Raw genomic sequence first — 20,804 nt, forward strand, 5'->3', positions numbered from 1 at the left:
AAAAGTTTCGTTACATATGTGTGTTTGTTAAAATGTGTGTGTGGAGGGGATGATGGTGAGGGGGGGAGGCAGGGAAGAGATAAAGACAGTGTGTGTTTGCACTTGCATGCGTGCCTCTGTTCATCAATCAATTTCCCAGAAAATATGTTTTCTACTTTATCTGTTTAGCAGCATCGCTTATCAATGAAGGTTCGTGATATGATTGCTCCACTAGCGATAAAGCCATTGTATAACGTCCATCTAAGGCCTACAATCCTTTCCTCTCATTTCAGGTAATGTTTTCTGTCAGATAATTTTGCAGGATATTTTTAATTCAAGCTGCTGGAAAATATTTTTTAAAAAATTTGCCGATGTGGCTATATGAAGAACACCGAAAAAACAGTGCGCGCTGGGCAGTGAGGTCGGGCGCCATGTTAAACACCCCTCCCCACACAACCTTCACCCTCCACCAGCGACAGAGAGACTGAATGAACAAATTTTTGCTCTTACTGGCCCTGTTTTGTTCATCTGTAATGCCGAGGATCTTCCCACGTTCAGAACCAATTTGCAATTGCAGTTTTATTTGATGGTGGTGTTATTTTCGTTCTCATATCAACCACATATCTTTCGAGGATATCTATTAAATTATAGTATTATGGGGGTATTCCATTAAAATGGAGAACTTAAACTCTATATATTGGGCCACATTCACAAAATATTGCCGTCGTTTCTTAAATTAAGAAACTCTTGGAACACGAAAAGCTTTCAAAGCAAGCGAGCCAATGAAGGACAACTGCACTAAAATGAAAGATTTATTTACATCATAGCAAAGCTCGGTTCTCTTTCGAAACGCATTTGCAACGGTTTCTGTCTGTTCGGCAAATTTAAACCACGTAATCAGAAGTGGTTAAAAGCTCAAGGCAAGGAGCATGAATGGCTGCTCGTCTTGGACTGTCACAACATGAATACATTGTGAGCATGCGTTGGCAAGACATGCGCAGTCTGGACACAAGAGGCTTACTCATGCATGTCCTTCTTTTTTAAAAAAATATGCTGTATACTGTAATTTTTTTATGGAACAGCACGACAAGGGGCTTATTTACACGGACTAATGTTTGCGTTTGCAGAGCAAAAATCTGTGATTCAGGAGGCGATCGAGTTTCTTCACACCACTGCAGCCTCTGACATCCTGTTCTGTTTTCGGTTCTTATTTAACATTTTGTTGGTTCGGTTTGATAGTTTGTTTTGAATATGTGCAAAAAGTACAACATGCCTTGACTATGAATAGCTGGCACCAAGCAGACAGAAGAATAAATGAGCTTTTTCTGATGTTCCTCTTCTGCCTGTCAATGAGTAGAAGGTTCTTTGCCTATTCTCAATCTTCGATAAACCAAACTGTCCTTCTACCAGCAATACTCACCAAATTTTATTTATTTTTTATTCTATATTTTTTTTATTTTTTTTTGCAAGAAATTTTTCTCCTTCTTTGGACTTAAAATACAAAACTCTCTGATATTCTCCGTTTAAAGCTTTCAGTCGGCTCCATGCTTCAAGTTTGTTAAAGTCTTTCTTTGTAGTGGAAATCACTCCTGTAGCACCCATCCCCCTGATTTTGTCTAATGTAAGTAATGTGTGTGATGTGAAGGAGAGATGGAAAAAAATATATTTACTAAATTTTCAGAAACTTTTATGATCAACTTTTATTATTATTTTTATTCTTCTTCTTTGTTCTAAGCCTGGTCGTTCGAAACGCGGAGTCTGGCCATATTCTGTACTGTACAGTTATCCTTTTTTTTCGTCTTCTTCTTCTTCTTCTTTTTCTTATTTATTATTATTATTGTTATTATATTGTTGTTATTATTATATTGTTGTTATCCGTGCTTGTAGGATTGATACCTCAAGTTTTCAGGTAGAATAGAAATCCTTTTATAAAACTCTAACCCACCGACCCTTCCCTTTCTTCACTGATGCACAAAATCATAAATGAATAAAAAAAAACAACAACAGAGGAACAAAGAGCGCGGTAATCGGTAGATCAAGCTCACGTGAGTCACTTCTATTTTAGCGTCTAGTCATCAGTGATTCAGGTAAACCTCCAGGTGTGCGATTCGTTCCGAAAGCGAGGCCCCCAGACGCTAACTCTTTCCCCCGCGTGACAGTCGCGCTTCGTATCCAGCGGTTGCCACAAAGAGCAACAGGAAAGTTTCAAGGGGGGGAGGAGGCCACGAGACGGAGGGATACATGATACATGCCTGCTGTGGGAGGAAGTGTCAACCGTTAGTAGTGTAGCCGTGGGACAGTCATGATTGAAAAGTGTGAGGGCGGCGTTTATTTCCGAACCTTGAGGACTATTCTCTGAGGTGAATTATTCTTCCATCTATGATGAGTAGAATTTTCGTAGACTGGTTCTTTGTGTGTGAATTAGTAGATTTCTCAAAAGCCTTCTACAACTTTTATTTTTCTATTACTTATGGTTAGTCTGGTAATTTGAATCGCTTAAAGCTCGGCCGCTCGCTGATGTTGGTGTGTCTGTTCGAGATAGAAGGTGCACTATCCAAGTAGTTGTTTGTGTGTCTGTGTTATGTCACTCTATACGTCTGTGTGTCTGTGTGCATAGCCACTGTGTGTGTGTAGGACAAAATCCACACACCAAGCCTCTTTCTTCTCAACCTACGCTCAAATGCGTAGATCAAAGTAAACTCACATCGGTAACCGTTGCAGCAAGGCCGCCAACTGAACTTCCCGGAGTGTATTTATACCTCTGATTTTTTTTCTCCTATATCTTTACTTTATGCTCGTCTGCACAGGTTGCAGTCCACATACTGCGACACAACAACCCTCTGGCTGGCTGGCTGGCTCGATGACATGATGACGTGAAGTGATTTCCCGACATGGCGTACACAAGTCGAGCTTCGTTTAACCTCAGGATATTTTGCATCGTTTTCATCGTCCTCAACCTTTACGCTGTCGTCAGCTCCATCGCCAACGATACAGAGCAAGGTCAGGTCCCTTCAGTGCTCTCCTTTTCTTTGTCTCTTTGCTGTCGTCAGGGAGAAGCCGGTTAGCTTAGGAAACAAGGGGCGTCCTTAACCTAGAGCTTGTCACAGCTCGGATATCTGGTCTTGTTACCTGTGTGCGTACCTGTCTGTGTCTAGTCATACCTTGCAACTCCAGTGATTATACTTTTACTTGTTCACTTTATCTTTACTCTTACTTTCTTTTTCTCTTATTTTTTAAATTGTCTCTATTTGAATCTTCCTTTGTGTTTTTATCTACACACATACACACCCTCCTGCCTCCCACACAAAAATGTCTTTATGTGCATCCTGTCAAAGGTTTTAAAAACTTTCTTTGATGCCATATAATTTTGCTTACTCCCTGCACGGCGAAAGGGTAGGTGGGTGAATAAACCAAAATACTGATGTGTCTTTTGATGGAGCAGGACCTTTATACCTCTATTTTCCTCCATGAAAAGTGGATAATGCCTCGTAATATTTGTAATTCGCTGTTTTCAAAGGGCGAACAAGCAGGTTTCTCCTGTTTAGGACAGAAACACACTCTCTGTTTATTGAAGCCTATGACCTAGGTGTATACCTAGCTTAGAGCATTGAGAAAATGAGGCAGGTACACATTCATGCAAAATTAAAGATTAGATAGTCCCCCCACCACACACACACACCTCCCATGAGTTGATACCACAAGGTGTTCTCTGTTCTCTCTCTGCTTTAAATATATTGTGGGGCTTACAAACTGTAGACATCCTTCTTCCGGAAACTAACTCCCCTCCCACCAACAGCTCTAATGCCTATTCACCTGCAACTCCAAAGACTCGACTCTATATCATCTGTAGTAGATACCAAGCAGTTTCGCGGAATGTTTCAAACACCCCCTGATGTCTCAGAAGGGTTGTCCAACATTAAAGTCACACCACGAAGATGCAGGGCAGATGAAGGAAGAAAAATCGGAGACAAAAACACGCAGACGAGTCAGGTATCACTGTCTCCCCCGAATACGACAGGTGTTCAAAGCACCTGCGATTGTACACCTGCACTCAAGTAAAAATGTCAAGGGTACTCGTCATTCTAGTTTCTCAGAAACGTCACCTGGTATTTCCCCTTCCACAATCTTTCTGTCTTTGTCTCCGTGGCTGCCAACGGTTAGACCACAACGAGGCGAACCAGTAGTTATCAGTCCAGCGATGAGTTGTGTGTATTTGTGTATGTGTGTATGTATGATTCATACTTTACCTGCGGGCCTAAACTACACGTCTGGCTGTAACCTTAGCCTTCGGGGGGTGGGCAAGGTGTGTGGAGCTGTTCAACAGACCGCCAAAACCTGACAGAGCGTGTCATCGTGGAGTTTTTATATGTAATGTCACTGCCTGGTGTCATCTACGTTAGGCCACGATGACTTATCCGCTGTCGGCGACTGGGTGAGCGACACAGACACCCGCACCCCTTCTCCACACACAAACCACCCGGGGTAATCTACATAACGCGGGTCACGGGATGCTGTTTGTGAAAGAATCATCACCTCGTGCGTGTGTGTGTGCGTACGTGCTTGTGAATATTTATATTTTAAATACTACTGCGTAGATGTTGCACACTTCCAGGCTTTCTTGTCGGAAGGGTGGGCACTAAATCTAACATAATGCGTCATCCTTGTTATTCCTACATTCGGAGGGAAGGAGGGGGATGGAGAAAGAGGGGGGAGACAAGAAGGAGAGAGAGAAGAATACCTTTTTATGACAGTATGTGTATGAGTGCATGCATCCATAATGAGTTTTACACGGCAGATGTGCGTTGAGATGATTGGCTGTCTGCACTGAGACAGGACACGTCACACTTGTGTGCAGTCACCACAGTGACGTAACAACTCGCTGTCATCTCGTTGTCACACATTGTGGAGAACTTGATAATTCTCGTTATTGATTTCCATTTCCAGAATATTCCGAAAAAAAACCCTATTCTCTTTACTTATAGGAGTTCTTGTCACAGCAATGTTAGCAGACGGGAGACAAGCTGATCTGGTTTTTCCAGTGACCTATTCAACGCCTCGTTTCTCGGAAAAGAGTTTCTAAAAATAATAACTAGTAGGTTTTTGTTTCTCAAAATCGAGATATAACATTAGGGTTAGTGGAGCTTAAACTAGCACAACATGCCGCACACCATTCTAAAATAATGTCCAGTCATGTTCTTGTCATCACCTGTCCACCATTTTACGGTGATTATGTGGTGCCAACGAACAGCCAAGATTATAGTGGATATGTTATGTCTGCATGTGTGTTTGTGTGTGTGGAGTAAGTGTTCGCTCAAGCGATTCCAAATGTCAGTAAAACACAGCAAAAGTTCATAGAACCATGACAATCGAATCTTGCAATCTTTACTCTTCACTTTTTTTTTTAATGCAAAGACCTGTTGCCTGCAAGTCGAGAGAACTTTTGCTGAGAACCACTTCACCCACTCGTTAGAAAATCCCACCAGCGATGACGTCGGTCGTCTTTCATCGACCAGCGAGTCAGCGACTCACGCGCCGGTGCCGACAAAAGAAGTTACGACGTCGATAATACCGACTACAGCGACATTTCTTCAGTTTTTCTTTCTTTCCTTTTTCCTCTCCTTTATCTACCTTGCAGCAAGAAAGATTTGAATTTCAAGCTCACGATGACCTGCAAGTTATGGTCTGTTGAGTCTACCTTCCCTCACCTGTGAGTTCACTTAACGACTGCAGGGTGAGCTCGCTATAAACACCGGAGTGTTTAATAGTCGACGATGGGTTTGATGGAGGTTTTGATGTTCTTTTGTTAAACAATAAACGGATGTATGCTAACGTGTCATTTTTATTACTTAGGCAGGTTGCGGGGTTTAAAACAGGGTAATGATGTAGCTGTTGGATTATAGATGATAGATATAAATATAGATGGTTGTTATTATGTGACATTTCTGGTGTGTATGTAATATTGTGTTATGGGTACAAATGCCCATCTGGGGTTAGTTGAATTAAAAAAAAAAAAAAAGAAGAAATCGCTAGTTGTGAGGAATGTTAACTACACTGAGATTGAGAGAGAGAGAAAAAGAGATAAATAAAAGTAGTGCCTCAGTGTTATTTCTCGCCGCCTACAGATTATTTTTTCTTTGCAACACCTTTTGACGCCCCGTGAGTGTGCGGCGGGCAGGTAGACGGAAGGTCGATTGCCGGTGAGCAGATAAGGACTAAGGGGGGAGGGAGGGTACAGGAGGGTACAGGTGAGTAGGCTGTCGGGTAAGAGTCTTTAAATCGTGGCTGGTGAAGCTGCCTGAATGCATCAAGATGCTCTGCCTGTCGTCTGCCGCGTGCACTGTCACGTGTCCTGGCTGCTGTGTGCTGGGAGGTGTGGGGTGTGTGTGGAGGGGTGGGGGTCTTACTGTGTGGAGCTCGTGTTGTCTCCCTTCGATCAGGCTCCTGCACGTGCACAGACTTGCATCAGACATGCGCACATGCTGGCGGCGCTGCCGTCAAGTCTGGGTTGCAATGACTGTGCATGATCAATGCCCTCCTTTTTTTTTTTATTCGCTCCATTTTCAGATCAGATGACATCTAGCTCCAGTATCGCTGGGGGGGGGGGGGGCGGGGGCGGGGGGGAGTGTCTTTTGAGAGCAGGAAAACTAACAAATGTAATCATTAAGCTGTTTCTTTCTTGTGTTGGTTGGTCTGTTCGTTGTTTCCTTGTTTGGTTTGTTCGCTGGTTAATTGGTTCGTTTGTTCATTCGTTTCTTTGTTGGTTAGTTGGTTCGTTTGTTGATTTGCTTAGGATTATTTTGTTTGTTTGTTCGTTGGTACGTTCGTTTGTTGGTTTGTTGGCTGGTTCGTTGGTATGTTTGTTTGTTGGTTTGTTGGCTGGTTCGTTGGTATGTTCGTTTGCTGGTTCGTTGGTTTGTTTTTTGGTTCTTGTTACGTTCGTTCGCTGGTTAGTTGGTTTGTTAGTTTGTTGGTTGGTTCTTTGGTACGTTTGTTTGTTGGTTTGTTGGTTTATTTGTTTGTTTGTGTGTACGTTCCTTTGCTGATTTGTTGGTTGGTTCGTTGGTACGTCTGTTTGTTGGTTTGTTGGTTTGTTGGCTGGTTCGTTGGTACGTCCGTTTGTTGGTTTGTTCGGTCGTTCTCTACTTTGTTGGTTGGGTGGTTCGTTGATTTGTTCTTTGGTTCCTTGTTAGGTTCGTTCACTGGTTAGTTGGTTCGTTTGTTAGTGCGATGGTACATTCGGTTGTTGGTTTGTTGGATGGTTCGTTCGTATGTTCGTTTGCTGGTTTGTTGGTTTGTTCTTTGGTTCCTTGTTACGTTCGTTCGCAGGTTAGTTGGTTTGTTTGTTGGTACATTCATTTGCTGGTTTGTTGGTATGCTGGTGTATTTGTTTGTGGTACGTTTGTTTGTTGGTTGTTTTTTGTTTTTTTTTTTGTTGGTTCGTTCGTTCGTTAGTTCTTTTGGTTGTTTGTTTGTTCTGTGTTTGTGTATTTGTTTGTTGAGTCTTTGTTGCGTTCGTTGAATTGATTAATTTGTTTGTTCTTTCGCTGACTGTTTGGTTTCTTGGTTGGTTTCCTTCCATTGCTTGCTTTATTACTTGATCCGTTCTTTTCTTTGTCGTTGCTGTTGTTTGTTGGTTCGTTGGTTCTCTGTTTCTTTGATTGATTGGCTGTTTAGCTGGCTTCCTTGGTGTTTATTGGTTGATGCGTTTGCTGATTGGTCACAGTGGTTTGTATGTGTGACGGCTTTTAATTCAGGGCAAACACCGCTGTTCTCGTCAGGGATTTTTGAAATTTTAAAGGCTGACGCATTTCCGTTAAGAGCAAACAGAGATAGATGATGATGATGATGATGATGAGTACGACGACGATGACGACGACGACGATTATTGTAGTTGGGAGAGACATCAATGTCTTCTATTGTGACTTACATGAGCTGCTCGACTCTGTTGCTGAAAAAGACTCACAATTTAAAAACCTTCTTAAAGTTAGCCGCTCAGATAACTATACTTAAGATTAGCGATATCGTCTACAAGCCTTGAAGAGACAGATATTTGTTTGTCACGTTTACAGAGCTGTGACCTGTAGCTACCTGCTCCACTTTTAACCCCGAACACTCCCTCACTTCATGCCACATGAATAGGTATCTGAAACATGGCCAGAGACAGTCATTATGTCTGAAAAAAATATCAGTTGATAAACAGCCAGACCTTGTGTAAGATGTGTGTATGTTAGTACATAACCGGCGTGACACACTTCAATGTTTTCATTCCTCGTTACATGGAGCTGTTGTAGCGAATAAACACTGGGGACAGCTGATGACCGAGGCTTAATTACAGATAGTTTATTTACAAACATATATAAACAACTGAAATATTATAATCTCTTCAGTTTTTCCCTAATACATACCCAAAAATATTCATACACAGAAAAGTTGTATACATGTCATTATCAGCAACACCATCATCTATTTACCTTTAATCATTTTCTTCAATTTTATTTGCTTGTTATTTTTGTTACAGCATTGTCATCCATTATCGGTCATCTTGTTCATTTTTACGCATCTGTTTCTATTGTTCTATGTTTATGTTTCGATGGCTTGCTTGTCACCAATGGATTCTTTGACTCTGAGGGCTCTGGTATGATGTGTGAGGTTTTAGTCACACAGCATCAGCGGATTATCTAACTATATTTAAAAAAAATTAAAAGCACTTGTTTATTATGTATTTAATTAAGATTAACCAACAATTAAATTACTGAAAATATCAAGATATCCTTGATAAAATCTGAAAACATCTCTAACGATTGCAATTGTTTGGTCTGCGTGCGTGCGTGTGTGCATGCGTACACGCTGGTCTGTGTGCTCGTGTACATGTGATCAGGACCATGGTGCATTTTGACGGCGTCTCCAGACACTGTAGGCTCCATGGAGTGCAAATTCGACGAGGAGGTCCAGTTCATCCAGGTGGATTATTATAAGCCTGATTCTCTAGAGGCTCCAGGTAACTTTGCCTTTGACCTCTGATTAAAAAGTCACCTTTACAAACATTCTGAGATTGAGTGGATGTTACATCAGACAGGTTCTAGCACTTACGATACTTATAGTATCTATGGGGTAGAAGCCATCGCAACTTCTGAAAACTCTGTGTTTCATATATATATAGGATGTATACTTTGTTCCCAATAAAAATGTTTCATGTAAGAAAAAATTAATTCTACAATGTTTGGTTTATGTCGTGTTTTTCCGCATACCCTTAATTGTTCTTATTGCATTTTCCTCCAGAGATTGCTGTATCATGTGAACAAAACAGCTGTGACCCTAACGCCAAATTCGCAGACATGTTGAAAGTGAGAGGAAGCCCTAGCAAACAGTTGCTGACCCTCACGCTACACGGGGTACCCCAAGAGCATGCCGGGAAATACAGATGTCAAGCGCAGACCGTTGTAAATCCTCAGTCAAAGGAGGGAGTGTGCTCTCTTCGGTTTCCAAATACTGGTATTAAAGTTTATGTCCCATCACACAGAAAATTGAATTTTACAAATTCTATTGTTTTTGTTGTTGGGCACTTCTTGGTTTATCTCCACATGTCGATGTTATTGGGTTTTTCTCTTTAATCATGTGTGTACTTCTTCCAGTTTGTCTCCGTGTCTACGTTTGTATTCTTTTCTTTCATCTGTCTGGTTTCCTTTCTGGTCATGTTTTGAAAAATGTATGTTTTCGCTATTTATTGCATCGCCCTGTCCAATAACTGCGTCTTGCCAAGCACATCATGGGAGATAATCTTCAATTCATACCTTCCTATTTCATCGAAGACCTCCACACTTAAACATCTGAAGTCACTTTTGCTATATGTGTGACTACATTTTAAAATACATGTATCATCCTATATTTATTTAATGAATCCATCATGTGTAATTAGCAATATTACCCTTCGTTCAGGTCTGGCGTTTAGAAAGCTCAAAGTTTACTACGGTAAATGCTATAAGCAAATACACTGAAGCCTTTTAATAATGTAAAAAAAAATTTAGGGACATTCATCTGTTACATTTTAAGAAAATTCACTAATGAGTACTCTCGTTATTTATTTGCAAGTCGAAACATGGAAACCACAGCTGCTTCCAACGGTGACCTCTCTAAAGAGACTCCCACTAAAGAGTTCAACTACCTGATTCTGCTCGTCCTGCTGGTGGTGCCGATAGCGGCTCTCGTCATTGGACTAGTCATCTGCAAATTGAAAAGCTGTGGTCCCTGGCAAGTCAATTTTACTATTTTCATTAATTTTCTTCAATCAGTCTATTCAGGGTTGCCTTAAGCTGTATCTGAGAGCTTTGTAAAGAGCATGAGCAGTCTTTGGAATGAGGGATATATTAATAAGATTTTATAGAAAGGGATGGAGTTAATAGGATGTTGTACCGAGATAAACCCAGTCATTTAAGGATGAAAAACATTAGTTTTTAATAAAAGTAATCCCTCCTCTTAAAAATAATTCACGCATTTACTTCCATTTCCATCGCCCAAATGACGGACGAGAATTTTTACAAGTCTTGTGACTTTCTGTTCCTAGGAAAAAGTCTGATGAGTACGAGAAGCCACCTCGAGATGAAGAGAGTCCAGAACAAGAGACACCTCTTGTAACTGGTGAAAAAGAAAATCTACGGAAAAGTGTGGAGCTAGACGAGAACGAGAAAGTGGAGGAGGAGGCGGTGGAGCTGGAGGAAGAAGGGAAGACAACCAATGAAAATGCAGAAGAGCCGCTCATTAAGGAAGAAAAGGAAGAGAAGCACAGTGACGATAATGAGGAGGAAGAGGATGATAAAGAGAAAGCTGAAGAAGGCAATGACAGTTCGTCAGAACAGAAGGACGGTGACATCACAGAAGCGACTCCAGGGAACAGAAGTGAAAAGGCGCCAATCATAGCCACAGACCAAAGCGCGGCACAATAAAGTCCATCACTCAGTAGAGTCTACTAGCCACAGAATCACTATTACTAGAGATACACAGAAAGTGTGTCCTGCAGACAGGAAGACAGAAGATGTGTGTATTGAAAAAACTGATCAATCAGACGAAAATACTTTTATGGAGACTGCCCGTCGTAGTTAAAGAAAGCATCATCGATAGAAAGTTATTGTAAAAAAAGTAAACAATATGAACTTACATTAATATCATCATTCTTTTCATTGACATTCGCTTTGCTTCTGTCGCCAAAGGACACAAAATTCCGTTGTATATTCTCGGCTGATTGACAGTGCACACGAGTTAACCCAGAAGTTGAAAGTTTTAAACGATTCTGAAAGATTTTTCGAAGGGCAGCCACAAAGATGGTATCAACTATTGTGATTATTACATCATCGACTGATATGATTTGTGATCAGTGATTTTCCCTTTTTTTTAATCTTTGTGCGAGATGAACTGGTGCACCGTCTAAGTATCTAACGGAAAATAATGAGAAGAATGAAGAGAGAGTAAAAAGACGAAAAAAAAAAATGAAGGGACATCAGATTTGGAACAGTTACTAGCTTACTTTTTTTTTTAAGTACAAGCTCATTTCACCACAATTTTCCACACCATGCACGGATTTCCTGACTCTATATTTCACCCTCACTGATTCACTCAATCACTCAATCACAATTCTCCTACAAACACACGCGCACGCGCACTCACCCTCTCTCTTGTTGTGTCTGACACACTAACAACGTAGGATAGAACAGAAAAATCTCGACATGAGAGACTAGAAAACACACACATGCAAAGACGGACGAAAAGAGAGACAAAACCATAAAACATGGGACAAGTAAAGGTAGGGGTACTAAGTGAGAGGGAGGATGATGACAGGAAGACAGACGATGCCTAATAGTAGAGAAAAACGAAACCTGTCAGACGATAGAAGGTAGAAGACTGGAAACAAATCCGCAACTGAAGACTATGTTGGTCAATGAAAAAGAAAAGATCAAGATCAAACGACAAAAGCATGAGCATGCCGAAAATATGAGAGAAAAAAAAAACTAGAAAAGCCGCAACACCAAATCCTGCGCCACGAACTTTCACAAAATGTGCATTGTAAACATCTGTTTTCTTAGACAAAAACTGTATTTTATTTACTTCGTCAATTTGTCGTTTTTTGAAGTCCAATCATGACCACATTGCAAGCAAAACACAGGAGTTACATCCGCTGTCCATTCTAGAACCTTCCAGTCATCATGCTGACCACTAAATAACTGTTTTCTGGAAACATTTTACTGTTATGAGTGGCTGAAAATTAGGAACAGAAATATTTTGTATCGAGGGTCATCGCTTGTGTAGTTGTACCTTTGTGTAATTGTGTGTAATACAGTGTAATTTCTCAGAGTAATATGTGACACTGTTGATGTTGTTGTAACATCTGTATTATTCTGATCACGTGGGTAACAGGTGGTCAAGGGCGAGTCCATGTGTCACACTTTAGTCCTTTTGCTATCTGGTGAACACCTCCATATTTTCCCTCAATTTTGAAGATGGTTCTTAACAAATAAACATATAAGTGGTTATTACAGTCAATATAGTATTTAATGTGCTAATTCGATCCAATAAAATCATTACAAAATTGTATACAGGGAATGAGACTCCTAAAGTTGTTACATGTACTAAAAATATTTATTTTTAACGCAGACTGAAAGAATGAAAATTCTAATAACAAAAATTTAACGAAAAACGAGATGAAACTTAAGCAATGTTGACTGAATATTTTTATTTACTTTCGTAAAACAGAAACTCTTATTAGACGACAATGGTTTTGAGAGAGTAGCCTGCCAAGAAAAAATAAATCATCAAACTGTAATTATACAACATTTTCTATTTCATTCACATTGTGAGCCTTAACGACGGTGATGTGTGTTTACTGTTAACTGCAATTGTGGATGCTGTGATTGTTTTACCAGTGTAGTTGGATGCTTGCTGTTTCTTACATTTCCATGTACCTGTAATTTTATTTCTCGTTTCCCATTCCAGGTATTTGATTAATGCCTGTGTGTTAGTGCAGTATGTTTGTTTACTGAGCTTGTGAGCCATCCTTGACTTTTATTTTGTGCTTAATTGTTTGTTCTGAATGCGATCAACAAAGCTCATTTTGTCATGTTTAATTGTCATTCCACCATGTGAATTTTTCTTTAACAACTTGTCATCAAACATCTAGTTGTAGTTGAGAAACAAAATTCATCTTCTCGTAATTGTAGATAAACATTTTCTGGTTTGTAATATCGTAACACTAGTGAAAAACAATAATAATCTTTCCTTACTCATGAAATAAAAATGAAATCATTTCTAATGATGGTATTGCTGACAAAGAAAACAAATTTACATCTTGTGCCCATTTCAAACAAAACTCGTATTTCATTACAGCTGAAAAAAAAATTGTTAAAAATTCAAAGGTGTTTATCTCCAGTAAGTTTCTTATTTGCTCAATTACCACGAGAATAAAGCCATACCTCCTTCTCTCCCTCCATTGTTTCATCTAGAATCCTGTGGTGTTACATTTTTATTCTCCCAGTCAATGTGTCTGAGAAATTAAAGTCTTACTTAACCTGTGACTGGTTCATCAGAATACGAATATCTGGGTGAATGAGGAAGAGAAAGACTTTATCTATCACATTTCATCGGTCTGTCACTCCGTCCCTAAATCTGATGTTGTCTGTGCCGTCCATTATCTAAGACGAAAATTTGTTTATAAACACTTAAAATGTATTACACAGCATGAAATACTTTCCAATAGGTGAATTATAATAGTAAGCTTCACGAAAAAAAATTAATCTTGCATTTGTGTATCGCGAGAACTATCAGAGATTTTCACTCAGGCGTGGAAACATTGTATCTTGCACAGACCCTATCATCAAAAAAAAAAAAAAATTAATACCAAGGAGTTGCTTCCTTTTTCAACTGATGACAGTAAGTGAGAGCAATGACATCTCATAACACTATGCCAATTTATTTCAAAACAGTCTGTAAGCCTCAACTTGAACTCTCTTAAGAACTGCTTAACATTGTTCACCCCTGACATTCCCAAACAAATCCAAACCCACCTTGATACAGTGCTACCATGATGTAGTTAACCTTAGTGACCTTGTTATTACTGTGATACAATATGAGACAAATAAAGAGAACAGAGATGTCCTCCCCGTTTGCGTAGACTTTCTAGTCAAGTTCCACAGGAGCGGGAAAGGGACAAGCAATGTCCGTTACGAGATACACAGGACACATACGAGTGCATGACGGGACAGGACGCTTCTCGTCACCCTGCGACCTCTAGAGAGGATTTCGGAGAATTGTTTCTGCATGTAACCTTCACCTCACAGCGATTCAGACAACAGACTGTGATCACAATCGCTCATTCACCCTGAATACACGGAATATATTTACCCCTCAATGTTAAATATATTTCTCGACGAAATACCTATACCCCCGCTCACGACCATCCTTGGCAGAACCTATTCACTGATTACAACTAAATTCCTCCATGTCTCTGTACGGAAATATTGCCAACATATTGCAAAATTCGACAGGACACTAGGAAGTGTATAACATCGACGCCTCACATGATGGGGAAGCACGGAAAAAATGTGTTTTTGTGCATAATTTCCTCATTACAAAAAAAAGATGGATGGTGGTGACTCATGGTCAGTTCCAGCCAGGCTGTGAGTGTACACATTAATTAATGTTAACACATTGTGGCGAACTACGGTTTGACCACATATCAGCTAAGTTTTCATTTGATAAATATCGATATCCAACAAATTATTTTATAAATATGGAAATAATCCGTGGATGGAAAAGGTTCTACAGCCACGCACCTGCAGGCCAAATATAACCGCCACACATTTTCCTCTTCAAAGGGTTTTTCCGAATGAATAGATGATTGTCGTAAACAGATAACAAAGGTAGTCAACTAAACCGTCTGTGAATAAATGTCCAGCAGGTAGGTTTTCGTTTAATTTAAGGGAGAAAACTCTACAAAAATGTTGGAACTGTTGTTCGTCCTTCTGCTCACCTGTTGTGCTCACCTGACCGTGAATGCTGCTCCAGTGGACGTAGAGGAAAGTGGTGAGTAAGGAAGTGTACGTGTTGTAGGTATACACAGGTTTATGTATGTTTTATGATAAAAGTATGACCTAGAGGTCGGTTATGACCCCAAACTCCTGTTCGTCCTTCAAATGCTTGAATGCTTGATGCTTGAATGTTCGAAACAGTCTTATTTATGGTCTGAGAGAAGTGTGTTTGTATGTGTGTATGGATTGCGGGTTACGTGACAAAACAAGGTCAGTAGACAGGTAACCTTGATGTCTCGGTGGGTCTGTGTTTGTGTTGTCTACCTGTACTCCTATTCGCTTGTATGCGCGTGTAGGTTTGTCTTTAGGACACTTTCTGATTGTTTGTTGCTTCGGATTTTAGTGCTCGTGCATCTGCGCGTTTGTTTGTCTGTATGAGTCGACGTATAACTTTGTGTTTTGACTCTTGTGTTTCTGTCTGTCTGTGTGTGCGTGTGTGTGTGTGTGTGTGTGTGTGTGTGTGTGTTATCAGGACCATGGTGTGATCTGACGGACAGACGAGTAAACGCATCTGGAAGGATAGTCTGCAGATTTAACGAGGAATGTCGAAAACGCACAACTGGATTTCTACGCTCAGAACGGCACAGGCTTACCAGGTTTCATCATCGTCATCATCATCATCATCATCATCATCATCATCATCATCATCATCATCATTTTTGTGCTAGATTAGAATCCATACTCACTACAGACAAATCACGACACTCAGTGTGGTACTCCCACACTTTTCAAATTTTAATTTTCTCCATTCATCCAACGTGCCGCATCATAACGATAATGTAATCAGGCTCGTTGGAGCATAATTTATGCGATGAGTAGAAGCAAATTATAATTTAAGTGTGTTGGAGTATTAGTCAGAGTGCGGTACTTAGTCGGTTCTATTTCCACAATCTTTGTGGATTTTAACATCCCATTAAGTTGCACTGACATACAAGAGGACATAACCATCTTGCACATGATAAAGAGATTAACATGAAAAAAATAGAATGAAAGATAGGGTATACACTGTTTTAATTACTCGCAGGTTCTCACACTCATTAATAGCTTTTAGACCACATATATACCAGAGGACAACAGACATAAGAACACAAAAACATTACACGTGTATTAAATTATGTCACGACTGTTTCTACAGAGATCGCTGTCACATGTTTTACGAGCTGCGAGGTCGCCAACGACTTTCGCCACATCCTTGACCTGGAGAACATGGAGGACGCACGGACCCTCTCGCTGTCCTTCCGGACTCTGTCTCCAGGTGTTGTCGGCAGGTATCGGTGTCAGGCCTCGTCCGTCTCCACACAAAACAATGTTCAAGGGCAACTGCAGTCTTCAACTGGCAAATATCAAAGGTGAGTCATCTGTACCTGCCCTCGTGTATGTGTTTAGGTGTGAGGGACAGGGGTTCTCGTCTGCTGAGAGACTGTCAGGATACAGCAGTCTGTATCAAAGGAAAGGTAAAGGTGAGAGACTTCCGCCCGTGGACTTTTTTTTTTTTTTTTTAGTCAGAGGGGTGTTGTATCAACCGTCATACCTCTCACTCGTTCTCTCGCCCTCCATCTTTCCTTCCCTCCCTTTCCTCTGTTTCTCTCTTTGTCTTCTGAGTGCACACGCTTCCAAGATTGAGTAAGGTAAGCAAGTCGCAATTTGCTCGGTTTGTATTTTTGAAGTCACCGGTAAAACAAACATAAAATTACACGTGGTCCGTTACAAATTACAGCTACTAAATATAGTTTGACTTCAATGTAGACGAAAAACATCGCCTCGCATAATAATAATAATAATAATAATAATAATAATAATAATAATAATAATAATAATAATAATAATAATAATAATAATAATAATAATAATAATAATAATAACAACAACAACAAGAAAATGTGTGACGAATACACTTTTGTATCCTAGTATTTTATAAATACTTTTATTTTTACAGCTTCTGTTGCTTTTGTTAAATATTAATCTTTTCACAAATTTTATGTCGCATTTTTCTATATCAATTTATTCAAGATATCTTATATGGGGCTTACACAATGACAAAATAAGTCGAAATAATTGTTTGGCTTCTCATTTTAGTGGCTGCAGAGAGCAGCGCCCCGCGAGTTGTCTTCCCTGTTACCGTTCGTGTCAGACAAACTGTAGTTATGGGACTTTCGTGGTTATTTTTCCTTTTTTCTTTCTAATATCAGTTGGCTCAGGTCCGAACGACTATTCGGACGACGATACTCCATCAGAGGAAGAAGAGGAGGTTACATACTATTTCTACTTCTTTCTGCTGATAATCGTTGTGTAGCAGCTGTCGTCATCACACTTGTCATCTGCAAGAAGAAGGCTTGTGGCTTTTGGTAAATTGTCTCCCTTTGTCTCATCGCCTCACCCCCTTTCCCCTACACACACACACCCAACACTCATTAAAGCAGGGATTTGCTGCTTTTTCCTATAGTATTCTTGCCTGTCTGTTTCCGTTATTTATTTTTTTTTTTTCATCTCTCACTGTCTGCCAGCTTTTTTATTCCTGATCAACCAAGTTTTAACCACTTCGAAATGTTTTACTCAGATATTTCAGAGAATAGAGAGACCAGTGTCATCGCTACCGGTTTAGTACTCTCGCTATTTTGTATTTTTGCAGGAAGAAGCGGGAAAACATTAAGAGTGACATCTATAAGGATCCTTCTGTGAGCTTTCGTGCCTTTTCGGTTAGTGAGCCCAGCTCACCTACTACATATAAAGAACATCTGGAAGATAATGATGGCAGCGGGGAACAGGAGCTCCATGTTGACGACAGCGAGGACACAGACGATGAGGATCCTCTGACGAGAGAGGACGGCCCTGAATACGACCAGCCTCTGATGCTGACATCGGCGGTGGTGGTCAGGAAACGAGTGAAGGACTGAAGGTCCCGATGATGGACAGAATGCGCTCAGAATTTGCGGCGAAATATTCACCTGCCACTTGTAAAAAACGGACGATGCTGCGCCAAGAACTGCATCGAGCGTTCGAAGAAGAAAAGAAGCGGTCGGTTAAGAAATAGTTTTTTTTATAACTTCTTTAAAAACAACTTCTGATTTTTGTTCCAGAGTCCATAGAGACAGCGCCAAACAGTTTTTCTGTAGCTTGTTGTACTAAGCTAGCAGCTTATAAATCCGCTTTTAAAGACGATATGACCTCGTTTGTGTTATATTTTAGTTTTCTGTAGAATATATCAGCCTGTCAGAAGTCTCAGTTTTAATCTGGTGGACGTACCAGGCCACGTAACACTAACAGAAAGCTGTAGGATAAAGAGTATTAGTGTTCTCTGGATACATTTTCTAATTTATCCGCTCGCATTCTGGGGTATAGTTTGAGTTTTAAACACAATGATAGCTGTTTGAATTCCATTTATGACTAGAAGCTGTGACTACCCAAGCAGTAGAAATTTTTAAAATTTATTTATTAGAGGAGGATGGAGGGTTAGGCGCTCTCATGGTGTCCTTGCCCTGATAACTTACTCTCACTGTCCCTAAGGCTACTACTTTTAACCTTTTCAAATAAAAGAGATTAGTATTTTAATAAATAAAGTTTATTAAGTTTACTTTTTATGAAGTTGACATTTGAAGTAGTTGGCAATAACTTACTAAGTGTGTTGCCCTCTCACCTTTTGTTGTACATCTGACGTTTGAGATAGTGTGAGGTATTGCTGTGAAAAAGGCTTTGCTTATATGTTTTCTGGATTATATGCTTTTTTAATAAATAAATATTCACATCGGCTATCGGATATCACGACATAAATTACATACCTGACAACTGTGTATTTGGTGGTTTGCTTGTTTTCAGTCTTTATCCTCATTCTGCCATGTTCACGTGTACACTATAGTGAGGACTTTGAGGAGTTTGAAGGATGAAAGGACTTGAATTATTAATTCACTCGTTAGCCATGTTCACTTACATTGTTTAAGATTAATTAAGAAAGTGCAAACTGTTTGAGATTTAATAAATGTTTCTTAAGATCGCTTACTGTCTTGCTAATGTACTTCTGCTATTTCCTGTTGTTCAGTTCTTTGTTTATTACTCATGACTGTATAACCTCCATCCTCATCATCATCATCATCATCATCATCATCATCATGATTATTATTATTATTATTATTATTATTATTATTATTATTATTATTATTATTATTATTACTACACTAAGCAATATCCGGGAAACAGTCATAATAATGTAATGTAAAGAACATGCAAACATTCACTGTTCGAGTACAAAAGGTTATCACTCAGATTTCACAGTAAAGACACATTGCCGAAAATCTCCAGAACACAAGGGTTAAAACATCTGAGTAAATACATTATTGACCAGTAACATAATATCAAACAGCAAAGAGGTGCTTGAGTTTATTCACCACACTTTAATTAAAATCGCAGCCAAAGTGAAGTACAACAGAGAGGACATTTGCCCGATGGATTCAATCAGTTCGCATTTGTATTTAACGGAGAACGTCCAGCAAAAGAGAAGAGAGGAGTAAATTTCAGCCGAGGTAAATATACACATAAATACCCAATACTAAAATCGAAATCGAAATATCACAAACGTGGAGAAATAAAACCGAGGACAACAGAACTGTGAGAACGATGACCCTGAGGTTGGCAGACCTGGATGTTATCTACGGGTACTTCAGTTTCTTCTCCTTCCCCAACCAACCGGGGAGGGGCACCCAGTAATGCGGTGATCAAGCTACTCGTTTGTCACCTCCTGGGTTCAGATCTCACCAACGGACACTAGATATGGCATCTGTTAGCAGGATTACCTCTTCTTCTCCCCTCATAGTGCGAAATCACCTGTAGGTGGAAGCATACTCTCGCTAATCCAACCAACCCACGAGGTCTGGTCCAGAAAGTGTCTCTCCAAATTATACTGGACAGCTAACGATCTTAATTCATCTTAATACATAATAGATGTATCTCTAATTAATTAATGTGTTGATTTTTTTTCTTTTTCACATTCATGCCAAAATATCTATCGCCCGACCCACCCCACACACATACGCTGCCCTCAGTGTAGATTTCGGGAAGGTTGATCTGCCCCAGGGTAGTTTCCCACCCTTCCAAAAGAAAATAACGACTGCATGGGTTGAGTGTTTGCGTGCAACAAACACACTGAGTGCTCTCGTGCTCTCCATGTTGTATTTATTTACAGAAGGATATTAAAAAGCGACAAGGAGAGGCGGAGATAACGCTGACATGTACCAAAATACAACTTGTAAAAACAAGGGTACACAAAGTTATACCCACCGACAGGCTGACATTGTGGGAAACTCACAGCGATCATCACTCACCGAAAACATTGGATTTTCCCAGAAGTTCTTGCAAAAACCATGACCTCATGACCTCGTGTGTTCCCGTCGTTTGATCCTGATTGTAGAGAAGACTTGCCGAGTGCAAGTTTGGCAGTCTTTATAACCGGGGTAAATCACCAAACACCACCTTCGTACTACTGGCTCTGATGAAGTGAACGACCTACTTTTTTTATACAAAAAAACATGTTTATTAAACTATCTTTATCTAACTAGCGAATTGTTTATGGTGTTCGTGTGATTGCCGCTGTCTCTAAAATAAATGCCTAACAAAAATTCTATTCACCTTACCTGTGATGATAACAGATTATAATTACTTTATCAACATGGTCTTGTCATATCTCATACCAGGATTGTAAACCTCGTGACCAAAAGATATCCTGTTTGCTGTACGTTCCTGAGTAGTTTACAGTGCACCGCCTAC

At 39.9% G+C, this 20,804-nt stretch overlaps 2 protein-coding genes across 2 annotated transcripts; both read left to right on the top strand.

Moving 5' to 3' along the window:
• Window positions 1–2,143: 2,143 nt before the first annotated feature.
• Window positions 2,144–13,538, top strand: LOC112571732 (glutamic acid-rich protein-like). The gene is made up of 6 exons (XM_025250975.1): window positions 2,144–2,339; window positions 2,787–2,979; window positions 8,858–8,977; window positions 9,259–9,471; window positions 10,069–10,227; window positions 10,541–13,538. The coding sequence occupies exons 4-6, from the start codon at window positions 9,401–9,403 to the stop codon at window positions 10,917–10,919; spliced, it is 609 nt and encodes a 202-aa protein (XP_025106760.1). The 5' UTR covers window positions 2,144–2,339; window positions 2,787–2,979; window positions 8,858–8,977; window positions 9,259–9,400; the 3' UTR covers window positions 10,920–13,538.
• A 1,298-nt stretch (window positions 13,539–14,836) lies between these two features.
• On the top strand, window positions 14,837–19,040 carry LOC112571733. Its single transcript, XM_025250976.1, has 5 exons — window positions 14,837–15,045; window positions 15,523–15,646; window positions 16,186–16,399; window positions 17,240–17,395; window positions 17,680–19,040. The coding sequence occupies exons 3-5, from the start codon at window positions 16,257–16,259 to the stop codon at window positions 17,942–17,944; spliced, it is 564 nt and encodes a 187-aa protein (XP_025106761.1). The 5' UTR covers window positions 14,837–15,045; window positions 15,523–15,646; window positions 16,186–16,256; the 3' UTR covers window positions 17,945–19,040.
• Window positions 19,041–20,804: the final 1,764 nt, after the last annotated feature.

The sequence above is a fragment of the Pomacea canaliculata genome, linkage group LG9, assembly GCF_003073045.1.
Source record: "Pomacea canaliculata isolate SZHN2017 linkage group LG9, ASM307304v1, whole genome shotgun sequence".
Taxonomy (NCBI): Eukaryota; Metazoa; Mollusca; class Gastropoda; order Architaenioglossa; family Ampullariidae; genus Pomacea; species Pomacea canaliculata.

What these genes read in the sequence shown, in the direction of transcription:
- LOC112571732 (XM_025250975.1), top strand. Translation starts at nt 9,401, where the DNA reads ATGTCAAGCGCAGACCGTTGTAAATCCTCAGTCAAAGGAGGGAGTGTG. An exon ending in TCTTCGGTTTCCAAATACTG is followed by an intron (nt 9,472 to 10,068) that starts GTATTAAAGTTT and finishes TTTATTTGCAAG; the next exon opens with TCGAAACATGGAAACCACAG. An exon ending in TTGAAAAGCTGTGGTCCCTG is followed by an intron (nt 10,228 to 10,540) that starts GCAAGTCAATTT and finishes TTCTGTTCCTAG; the next exon opens with GAAAAAGTCTGATGAGTACG.
- LOC112571733 (XM_025250976.1), top strand. Translation starts at nt 16,257, where the DNA reads ATGGAGGACGCACGGACCCTCTCGCTGTCCTTCCGGACTCTGTCTCCA. An exon ending in TCAACTGGCAAATATCAAAG is followed by an intron (nt 16,400 to 17,239) that starts GTGAGTCATCTG and finishes TTCTAATATCAG; the next exon opens with TTGGCTCAGGTCCGAACGAC. An exon ending in AAGAAGGCTTGTGGCTTTTG is followed by an intron (nt 17,396 to 17,679) that starts GTAAATTGTCTC and finishes GTATTTTTGCAG; the next exon opens with GAAGAAGCGGGAAAACATTA.